General features: G+C 36.0%; 1 protein-coding gene across 2 annotated transcripts in view; it reads left to right on the top strand.

Moving 5' to 3' along the window:
* Window positions 1–12,153, top strand: part of CDK13 (cyclin dependent kinase 13) — a 110,357-nt gene that overhangs the window by 21,781 nt on the left and 76,423 nt on the right. For both annotated transcript variants that reach the window (XM_067745858.1, XM_067745856.1), the window contains exon 2: window positions 6,778–7,437. In XM_067745858.1, coding sequence (XP_067601959.1) covers window positions 6,778–7,437 — 660 coding nt within the window. The remainder of the gene's footprint in view (window positions 1–6,777; window positions 7,438–12,153) is intronic.

Raw genomic sequence — 12,153 nt, 5'->3', positions numbered from 1 at the left:
CTGTTGCTGCCATTTTCCCAACAGCATTAATTTCTAAAATTAAGGTATGTACACTGTTTTTTTAGGCATAATGCTATTGCACACTTAATAGACTATAGTATGGTGTAAACATAGCTTTTTATGTGCTGGGAAACCAAAAACTTTGTGTGACTTGCTTTATTGCAAATTTGCTTTATTGCGGTGGTATGCCTGTACAGATATTTCTTTGAGGTAGTGATTTCATATCCTCCGGATGTATACCCAGAAGTGGATTGCCAATAGTTCTATTTTTTGACTTCTAGATTCGCTTCCACATGGTTTACTATGGTGGCTGTGTCAATTTACATTCCTAACAACAGTGTACCAGGGTTCCCTTTTCTCTGCATTCTCACCAGCATTTGTTATCTCTTGCCTTTTGATAATAAACATTCAAGCAGGTATGTGGAGGTATCTCATTGTGGAATTGCATTTCCCTGATGATTAGTGGTATTGAGCACCTTTTCAGGTACCTGTTAGCCATTTGGATGTGTTGCAAAGTCTCTTCAGGTCCTTTGCCCACTTTTAATTTTAAACAAATGTTTTTTAAAATTAACTAATTAATTAATTTTTGGCTGTGCCGCATGGCATGTGGGATCTTAGTTCCCTGATCAGGAATTGAACCCACACCCCCTGCATTGGAAGTACAGAGTCTCAACCACTGGACCACCAGGGAAGTCCCCTTTGCCCACTTTTTAATTGGTTCATTTGCCTTTTTTGCTCTCTGAGTTGTATGAGTTCCTTGTATATTTTGAGATTTATTTATTTATTTATTTTTGGCTACGTCCGGTCTTAGTTGCAGCATGCGGGATCTTTGTTGCATCGTGTGGGCTTCTCACTAGTTGTGGCGTGTGGGTTTTCTCTTCTCTAGTTGTGGCACACAGGCTACAGGGCGCGTGGGCTCTGTAGTTGTGGCACGCGGGTTCCAGAGCGCATGGGCTCTGTAGTTTGCGACACACAGGCTGTCTAGTTGAGGTGCGCGAGCTTAGTTGCCCCGCTTCATGTGGGATCCCAGCTTCCTGGCCAGGGATCGAACCCATGTCCCCTGCATTGTAAGGCGGATTCTTTACCACTGGACCACCAGGGAAATCCCCTTTGTATATTTTGGATATAAACTCCTTATCAAAAATATTTTCTAAAAAAAAAAAAGTAAATAAATAAAAAAATATATTTTCTCCCATTCTATAGGTTGATTTTTTGTTTTGTTGGTGGTTTCCTTTGCTGTGCATAAGTTTTTTAGTTTGATGTAGTCCCACTTGTTTATTTTTGCTTTTGATAAACCTTTGCCAAGATCAGTATCAAAGAGTTTACCCCCTTCTTTTTCTTCTAGGAGTTTTATGATTTCAAATCTTATGTTCAAGTCTTTAATCCATTTTGAGTTGATTTTTGTATGTGGTTTAAAATAGGGGCCCGGTCTTATTCTTTTGCGTATGGCTATCCAGCTTTTCCGATGCCATTTATTGAAGAGATCATCCTTTTCTCGTTGTATATTCTTGACTCCTTTGTAGAAAATTAATTGGCCATATGTGCATGGGTTTATTTCTGGACTCCAGTTTGTTCCATTGGTCCATGTCTCATACTGTTTTGATTACTGTAACTTTGTAATATACTTTGAAATCAGAAAGTTGATGCTTCTAACTCTGTTCTTCTTTTTCAAGATTGCTCTTGCTGTTCAGGGTCTTTTGTGGTTCCATATGATTTTTAGGGTTTTTTTCCTATTTTTGTGAAAAATGCCATTGGAATTTTGATAGAGATTCCATTGAATTTGTAGATTACTTTGGGTAGTATGGACATTTTAATAATTCTTCCAATTCATGAGCATGGAATATCTTTCCGTATATTTCTTTTTCAATTTCTTTCATCTCCTTGGTTAAATTTATTCCGAAGTACTTTATTCTTTTTGATACTTTTATAAATGGGATTGTTTTCTTATTTTGTCTTTCCAACAGTTTGTCATTAATGTATAGAAACACTACTGATTTTGTATCCTGTAACTTTACTGAAATTGTTTATTCTAACAGGTGTTTGATGGAGTCTTTAAAGGGTTTTCTGTCTGTAAGTTCATGTCATCTGCAAACAAAGAACATTTTCCTTTTCACTTTTTGATTTTGATGCCTTTTATTTCTTTTTCTTGCCTAATTGCTATGTCTAGGACTTCCAATACTGTGTTGGATAAAAGTGATAAGAGTGGGCATCATTATCTTATTCCTGATCTTAGAGAAAAGTTTTCAGTTTTTCACTGTTGAGTATAATATTAGCTGTGGGCTTGTCATATCTAGCGTTTATTGTGTTGAGGTGTGTTCCTTCTGTGCCCAATCTGTTTAGTTTTTATTTTTATTTAATTAAATTTTTTTTTATTGGAGTACAGTTGATTTACAATGTTGTGTTAGTTTCTACTGTACAGCAAAATGAATCAGTTATACATACACATATATCTACTGTTTTTTAGATTCTTTTCCCATATAGGTCATTACAGAGTATTGAATAGAGTTCCCTGTGCTATACAGTAGGTCCTTATTAGTTACCTGTTTTATATATATTAGTGTGTATATGTCAGTCCCAATCTCCCAATTTATCCCTCCCCCCCTTTCCCCTCTAGTAACCATATGTTTTGTTTTTATAGTGAAAGGATGTTGAATTTTATCAAACGCTTTTTCTGCATTTGTTGAGATACTCATATGATTTTTATCCTTCATTTTATTAATGTGGTATATCACATTTATTGATTTGCGTATGTTGAACCATCCTTGCATGGGAATCACTTTCATACCTTTATGGGGGCTTAGCAACAAGATTTGAATGGACATAGCTACTATTAGCATGTGAAATAAGCAGGGTAGAAAAACTAGGCTAAAAAATATTGTCCATAGTGACTACCATAGGAGACATCACATGCATTGAACGTTTCCACCATCCCAGAAATTTCTATTGGATACTGCTCTTACATATTATTTTATATAATGAGGGATTGAATATTATTATAGTAAAAATTTTAAGAATCAGTGTTTGCTAATTAGGCACAATTGCAGAAGACCTGGACTCTTGGAGAGATTGTGTGATATAGTCGAGTGAACAGTACACCATGCTCTCTCTCTAAGGAACACTAACCGAATTAACAGTGAGCACTAACCAGTTGGGTTTTAGATACTGGATTTTTTATCCTGGTTCTGCTTTTTTTTTTTTTTTTAATTTATCTATTTTATTTTATTATTTATATTTGGCTGCATTGGGTTTTCATTGCTGCCCGCAGGCTTTCTCTAGTTGCGGTGAGCGGGGGCTACTCTTCGTTGCACTGCACAGGCTTCTCATTGTGGTGGCTTCTCTTGTTGTGGAGCATGGGCTCTAGGTGTGCCGGCTTCGGTAGTTGTGGCACGTGGGCTTGGTAGTTGTGGCACGCAGGCTCGGTAGTTTTGGCACACGGGCTTAGTTGCTCTGTGGCATGTGGGATCTTCCTGGACCAGGGCTCAAACCCGTGTCCCCTGCATTGGCAGGTGGATTCTTAACCACTGTGCCACCAGGGAAGCCCCCTGGTTCTGCTTTGAGTTGTATGAATTTGCGAAAGCTTCTAAAAAGATTCTGTAATTTCTTTTTTTTTTTAATTAAAAATTTTATTTATTTATTTATGACCATGTTGGGTCTTTGTTGCTGTGCACGGGCTTTCTCTAGTTGTGGCGAGTGGGAGCTACTCTTCATTGCGGTGTGTGGGCTTCTCATTGTGGTGGCTTCTTTTGTTGTGGAACACGGGCTCTGGGCGTGCGGGCTTCAGTAGTTGTGGCATGCGGCTGCAGTAGTTGTGGCTCGCGGGCTCTAGAGTGCAGGCTCAGTAGTTGTGGCGCATGGGCTTAGTTGCTCTGCAGCATGTGGGATCTTCCCAGGCCAGGGCTTGAACCTGTGTTCCCTGCATTGGCAGGCAGATTCTTAACCACTGCGCCACCAGGGAAGCTCCGTGATTCTGTAACATCTTAAAAACATTCAAAACAAACAAGAAACAGCTAATATATGGTCACTGTAAATTTTACAGCACAGAAATATTAGAAAAAACATTTTTAAAAAGAAGAAAAATCTTACCTATAAAACAAGGATGTGCTATCTACCATCCATTTAAGTTCTTTTTATAAGACATGACATAATTCATTATGTAGTCTTAGAGATCCACTTCTCTCTTACTCTCATAACTTTGTATGGCTGAAGTGTTAGATCATTAGTAAGAATAACCTAAACTTGAGTTTTGTGTTTTTATTTAATTTTAGATTCCCAAAATATGTTTGTTATAAATAGTAAATATGTAATTGAAATTGATTAGCAAATATGCAATACCTGAGAGAATACAAGTTTACTAGGGCAGGAAATTTGAAAAGTTAAGGAGCTTTTTAAGAGAAATAGAAAAATTGGAGAAGAATGGAGTGTGTGTCTAGAAGAATTTCAGTTGGTTTAGGGATCAAATACCATAAAAATGTCATTTCTGAAATATATTTTATAGGTCAAAAATTTTTGTCTTTACTGATAACTTTCTTATCTAGATTCTGTGCAGAAGAGAATAAGAATTTAATAGGCCAGAGGAGTTACTTGTGTTGGGATTTTATCTTTGTATCTGTTTTCTTAAGTAAAGTTTACTGATTATAAATTTCTTAGTTAAATATTATTTCTGTGTCTGTATGAAGCTGATGACCAGAATCTTGCTAGTGTGGGAAAGTTAATTTAGGAAAAGTTCTGTGCTGTTACCTCTGATGAGACGGCAGTCTCTTTGCTTTCTCCTGCTGTGATCAGGGGATAGTAACTTGACATAGCAGTCTTATTTTGAGGTCCAGGATTCTGAAGGCAAAGGAAATTAAAAGTGTGGCCAAGTGTTTCATATTATGACACTTTTTGTTCCTATATTAAAGTTATCCAAGATATTTTATAACCAACTTATTACTTTATATTTAGCTAAACATTTCCTCTCATTTCCATGAATAGTTGTAAGCTCATTGATGATTTTTATGATTGATGTATATGAATATTTGTTAAGCAAGTGTTAGATTAAAATGTTTACTAAACCAGTGTTCCTGTTAACCTAAAATAATGTTACATAAATGCTTTATGTAAAGTATGGGGTTGGAAACACTAGCTCAGTGCTGAACACTAATTGGCCCTATGTACATTTTGAAATGTTTCTGAAAGAATAAGGGAGAAGTTGAATTTGTATTTGAGTTTATCCTAAATCTAACCATCATTTGTCTTCATACTAGAATTGTAAAATGTATTGGATAATATATATGTAATATATTACATAATATATTAATGCCAAATATAAACAAAAATTTCTAGTTCTTCCTTTTCTCTTCCCACTTTAATTATGGGTTCTTAGGAATTTCTTTGCTTCATTTACCAAATCCCCTACAAAATTTCAATAAGAACTATCTCCATGGTAGTGTGTTAATGTGTTGAATGTGACTCTGCGTACTTTAGAATCAAAAGATCTGGGTTTAAGACCTGGCATACAGTTAGGTTCTAGAAGGTAACAGAATCCAACTCAGATGGTTTAAGAAACTTTAATGGAGAACTACAGAGATAGGGGTGGATTGAGAAAACTGACAAGGGATGTTTTCGTTAGTTACAGAGGGAAGCTCGAAGGGGCAAGGAAAATATAGTGTTATTAGAGCCTGGTGAGAGCTGTGGAGAAGGCAGCGTTTGACAGGAGCCATGGTGGTAGAGGGACAGATCTTCTGCCACAAAATGTGACCAATAGGAAGGAGGGAGCTGGAAAGAAAGAATCCAGCTTTTCGCTTCCTTCTGATCTGCCAGTGATGGATAACACTGGAACCCAGAAGATGCATCTGTTGAGGTCAGCCTCCTTTGGGCCCAGGGTAGGGCAGAAGAGTATTGGAGGGATGGGGTAGTGGCAGTAAGATAATAACCAGTACAACTACTAATGAGATTGGGATTTGACTTCAGGTAATATTTTAGATTCAAGTTTTATCTACAAACTGCAGATACTTTACTGGGGTTGATGTGAGCATTAAGTGAGCCATATCAAATATGTCAAAGTACTCTAATAGTGCCTTGGTCTTATATTTTTTTAAAGTTTTGATAAGGTGTGGATTTGAAAAGCTCAGCTTCATTTCTGTTGGTGCTGTGCTGCATTTGTTTCATAGAAACTTTGGTTGCCACCATACTTTTGAATATACGTTAATTTTTGTGTTTTCCAGTGATTTTTGAGAAGTGAAATGAACAGTCATTGTTAGATAGTTCCCAAGATTTAGACTTTTTCTTACTGCCTAATGACAGGTTTCATTTTTTTCACTCTTGGTGTAGACAGAGCACTACTTACTCCTGAACTTATGCATGGGGGGCTTTTGAGTTGTAGAAATTGTCTCCCTGGTAAAAGTTTGGTCAGACTTCACCCTGCTACTTCTACCATTGGTGTTGTCCTTGTTGACTGCTTCTATTTTCTTGAGACAGCAGTAATGCCTTGTCATAGTTTTTCCTCCTAATTCTTACAGTATTTCTTTTCATAGAGATCTGCTTTCATCCAGCCCCATCTTTGAGCATTTGTAGGCCAGACTGAGATCAAGAGTCTATTTTCAGGAAAAGTATAACCAGCAGATAATATTCTACTTAAAAGCACTTTCTGCTTTTAAAAAATTCTCTCACAAAAACTATATTATGATTTGGAAATTAAGTAATTTCTATTTCATTTCACAGCCTCAAGTTAGGAGTTTTTGTACACTTCAAACTGAACTTTTCTGAGTTACTGACTAAATCTTAATTATTTTCCACCAGACGGTCTGCCAAATCCCGAAGCAGAAGCCCATACTCATCTAGGCATTCAAGATCTCGTAGCAGGCACAGATTGTCTAGATCCAGAAGTCGTCATTCTAGCATTTCTCCTAGCACACTAACTCTGAAGAGTAGCCTGGCAGCTGAATTGAACAAGAATAAAAAAGCACGAGCTGCAGAGGCAGCACGAGCTGCAGAGGCAGCGAAAGCTGCAGAAGCAGCTAAGGCTGCTGAGGCCGCTGCCAAAGCTGCCAAAGCTTCAAACACTTCTACACCTACCAAGGGGAACACAGAAACTGGTGCCAGTGCATCACAAACCAACCACGTGAAGGATGTGAAGAAACTTAAAATTGAGCATGCACCTTCTCCCTCAAGCAGTGGAACTTTAAAAAATGACAAGGCAAAAACAAAGCCACCTCTTCAGGTAGCAAAGGTGGATAATAATTTGATTGTAGATAAAGCCACCAAGAAAGCAGTTGTAGTTGGAAAGGAGGGTAAATCTGCTGTTACAAAGGAGGAACCAGTATCTCTTAAAGAGAAAACCAAACCACTTACACCAAGCATAGGAGCCAAGGAGAAGGAGCAACATGTGGCTTTAGTGACCTCTACCTTACCACCCTTACCTTTGCCTCCCATGCTGCCTGAAGATAAAGATGCTGATAGGTAAGTGCAAAAAATTTTGTCAGTGACTGTTTAAAGAAAAATCTAAGTTTGAAATTATTTGACCCCACCAAAAAAATTTTATAATGAGTGTTAGTAAGTGAATTAATTTTCTTTATTGTGTACAACTTAAAATGAAGCACATGGCTTGTAGGATGACAAAATTATAGCTTATGCTAAGAATTCCAGGTAAAAATTGCCATTGTCCTGGGATACAATGTATGTTTCAGCTTGAGCTTGAGAATGAGAAATGTTGGTATTTTCTTTGGCTGAGTATTCCTTGGTGATCCTACCGGAGATAGGACATTTTATGAGAGAGTCTGTCCTGGTTGATAATAGCGTGTGTCTTGGTTATTCTAAGTGTTTTCATTGGCCTTATAAATTTATTACTTTAGGTGGCTTTACGAATACATCACTTTTTAGTGTTTTATTGACTTAATTTTTTGCAATTAGAGATTAATTACATATTACGGAAATGTGTTTATGCTTTCCTTTAAATTGTTTACACATTTCTGCTGTGAATGTTGGGGGTGTGGCTTGTACTTTATTTTGAAACATTTTTAAGAGGATGAAGGTAAGAGTAAATGTAAATGCAGTTCTAAGAATGTTTCTCAAATGTATGCTAGGATAGAAGCTTTATGCTGTTGTGTGATATTTGCCAATTGACTTAAATTAACCTTTTTCATTCTTATTTTTATGAAGAAATTATAGCTGTTCCCCTCCCCTTCCCCTTTTTGTTAAAAAGCAACTATATGGTCAGTTTTCCTAGCTGACATCTGAGAATTTGAAAACAAGTGGATAGAAATTCCATGTGGGCAGGTCTTGCAAGTGCTCACTTTGGCCAGCATTATGACAATTTTATAATTTCAAACAAACAGAAAATAAAGTATTGAATATAATTTCTGTGTTTCATGCCCTCTGAGGCATCTTTTTTCTACAATCAAAAATGTTGCTGAGGGACCCCATCCAATATGATCAGGTGTTATCCAGTTATACTATTCTAATTGTGGTATTTGCAGGTTTGACTGTTCTCTAGGAACACCAAAGGGTCATAAGAGTAGTGATTTGTAATTTTGATGACTCCTGGAATGGGCTGTCCAGGACAGAGAGGCATGAATGCAGAATTGAGTCACTTCATTAGTGAGAATAAGCCAGTTGCTGAGAATCTAGTGATTCTGGACCAGTGAGACTGGTTGTTCTCTACTTTATTTTTCATATGTGCTACAGGGGTAAATTTTTAGTGGTGATGTTTTTAAGAATTCAGGATGTGCCCAGGTGACTGCTTATTAAGGAGGATATTCTTTGTGCCTCTGTTTTTAACAAGATGGTGGCACATTTCATACTTGGCCATTAACAAAATTTTTTTGACCCACCTTCTTTTCTGTCTTTTCTCTTTTATTGTGTCTTTGCTCTTTTTGCTTTGAAAGTGTTTGTATGTTTCAAGCATATTGAAGTTTTTTAAGACTCCTGAGTACTACTACTGACATGTGCGGCCAAAGATTGATTCAACATCACTTATAGCCACTCTTCTTTTTTTTTTAAATTTTATTATGTGTATATATTTTTAACATCTTTATTGGAGTATAATTGCTTTACAATGGTGTGTCAGTTTCTGCTTTATAACAAAGTGAATCAGCTATACATATACATATATCCCCATATCTCCTCCCTCTTGCGTCTTCCTCCCTCCCTCCCTGTCCCACCCCTCTAGGTGGTCACAAACCACCGAGCTGATCTCCCTGTGCTATGTGGCTGCTTCCCACTAGCCATCTGTTTTACATTTAGTACTGTATATATGTCCATGCCACTCTCTCACTTTGTCCCAGCTTACCCTTCCCCCTCCCCGTGTCCTCAAGTCCATTCTCTACGTCTGCATCTCTATTCCTGTCCTGCCCCTAGGTTCATCAGAACCATTTTTTTTTCTTTTTTAGATTCCATATATATGTGTTGGCATACGATAATTTGTTTTTCTCTTTCTGACTTACTTCACTCTGTATGACAGACCCTCGGTCCATCCACCTCACTACAAATAACTCAATTTCGTTTCTTTCTATGGCTGAGTAATATTCCATTGTATATATGTGCCACATCTTCTTTATCCATTCCTCTGTCAGTGGACACTTAGGTTGCTTCCATGTCCTGTCTTATAAATAGAGCTGCAATGAACATTGAGCCACTCTTCTTTTTGATGCTCCAAATTTGATGGTCTGAAATTTGGCCAGTGGGAACTCCTTTATGCTAACTCCTTTGTCCTTTTGATATGACTCATTTTATTTTTGAGTGCTTCCTTGCTTCCTAGCCAAACAATATCTTTTAGGCTCGCTTTGAACTTTGCTTCTCTCCCAGCCCTGGAATCCATTACTCTCCGAAAATCATAAGATAGACTGTTAACTATATGTTTACATGTAATAAATCATTTTTTTAAAAATTAGGATCATAGCATGCACAATATTCCTTCACTTCTTTTTTTTTTTTTTATTTTAATGTGTTGGAGATCTTTCCAGGTTGGTAGAGATAGGTTCAATATTCCTATACATGGAAGTGGATGCATCACTCTCTTATTAACTATTCTGTTGATTAATGGATACTTAGATTTATAATTGTTTGCTATTAAGTTCTCCTTATACATTAATATTTTATGTACATGTGAGCAATTTTTATAGGATAGTTGTGAGGTCAAAGTATCCACATTTAAAAATTTGTTGGAAACTGCCAAATTGAATCTTAGTAAGATTGTGTACCAATTTATGCACCCAAGTTTATGAAATTGCTTCAACTAACACTAAATATTGCCAATTTTGAAATGTTGAAAATCTTTAAAATATGTGATTAATTTTGCATTTTTCTGGTTATTGAGCTATAGCATCTTTCTAAACACTTGTTGGCTTTATTTTTCAGTGAATTGCTTGTTCATGTTTTATACTGACTTTTCCTTAAGATTATTATCTTTTTTCTAATTGATTTATAGGTACTGCTTATGTTAGGGATCTTGACCTGTGCCTCTCACAATCTGTTGCTTGTCTTTGAGACTTATTTTTGGTTTTGGTTACATGCGTGTTTTCCATTTTGAATGTAGTTGGATCTATAATTTTTCCTTTAAAACTTACAGGTTTAAAACATTTTTAAAGGTTAACTCACATCTCACAGAAATTTGTTTTTGGTTATTATATGTAGAAGAAAGACATGGTCTGATTATGTGCTCTCTCGCATCACCCCTGGACTAATAGATCAGTTGTTGCTAATGGCATTTACTGAATAATCTATCTCACTGATTTGTGGTGCCATATATAAAAATTCTTATAGATATCTGTGTGTTTCTGGACTCTATTTTCTATTAACATATTGTATTATTTCTTTGCCAATACTTTTTTGTTTTAACTTCTTAGGTGCATAGTATGTTGGCCCTCAAAGTCAGATTTCTATTATAGGAGTAGGTAGGTAATGTAAAAGTAAAGGGATGGAGTAAATTACTGGTTAGTGAATAACCCGGCCATTCAGCCTCAACTTCAACACTGTTATAAATGAACTTGGGCCCAGTGTTGGCACTTTTTGCCCTTATTCTTAGACAGATTTTATGATCATTTGGCTTGTCTTGCTTGATTTTTGTTTGGGGCTTGGTTAAATGCAATGATTAATTTGGAGACTGACAGATTTACAGGATTACAGTTTCCCATATGAAAACATCATTTCTTTTCATTCATTCTGGTCTAGTTTTATGTTCATCAGCCATATGTTTTAATTTTCTTCTCTTGGTCTTATACATTTCTGGTTAAGGCATTTTGTTGTTTTTTGTTTCTGTAGTATATGGAGACTTTTAAAAACTCATCACATACCCTATTTGGTTATTGCAGGTATTCAGTGAAAATATAATGTGTTTAATTATATAGTGTTATTTTTTGAAACTAATATCTCATTTCTCTTAAGTCTGGGAGCCTTGCTGAATTTGGTAGTTCATATAATGATATATTTGAATATAGGCAGTCTTTTAAATGTTAAATTATAAGTAAAATTAAGACTTCTAGTCTCCCCTCCCCCCCATTGATTTGAATTTTTGGACAAATGCAAATTTTGGACTGAGGTCTAATTACAAGTTAGAGACTACAGTTCTCTAAATAAATTATTTTAAATAGAATTATTTTCAGACAGAGTTCAAGTGGTACCTTTTCTAGAAAGAAGCTTTTACTGTCTTTCAGTCCTGAGTTAGCTACCCTTTAGTACCATATTACTCTGGAAATTAGTCTGTACAGTACTTTATCCTGCTGCTTTCTGATGCCTCCAAAAGACTGTAACCTCCTTTCTGAGAGGAACTGTATGTATCTTAATGTATTTGTGAATTGTTTTGTTGTTAAACTATAGTGCCTATGTAATACCTAGCACATAGACGTGTATAATGAATATTTGTTGAATGGAGGGACATGAAAATTGAAAAGTGGGCTATATGACACCATTACTATAAAAATACAACTGCAATCCAATTTCCTTTTGAGCTTGTTTTCCCTATTAAAGATTACTTTCTAGTAACATGGGGTTGTGAAGGAAAGTCACAATTTTATTGATAAATAGTTTTTATCAGATGGTATTAAAAGACCGTATATTGTACAATAATATTAAAGTCCAACATGAGTAGGAGAAGTTATTATTAAAATGAAATGATTTATATTGTTAACATCATTAGTAGTTTCTGACCACAGTAGTGTAGTTTCACTAAAGTTTTTAATT

The sequence above is a fragment of the Pseudorca crassidens genome, chromosome 8, assembly GCF_039906515.1.
Source record: "Pseudorca crassidens isolate mPseCra1 chromosome 8, mPseCra1.hap1, whole genome shotgun sequence".
In the NCBI taxonomy this organism is placed as follows: Eukaryota; Metazoa; Chordata; class Mammalia; order Artiodactyla; family Delphinidae; genus Pseudorca; species Pseudorca crassidens.
This window is presented reverse-complemented; position numbering and strand designations above follow the sequence as displayed.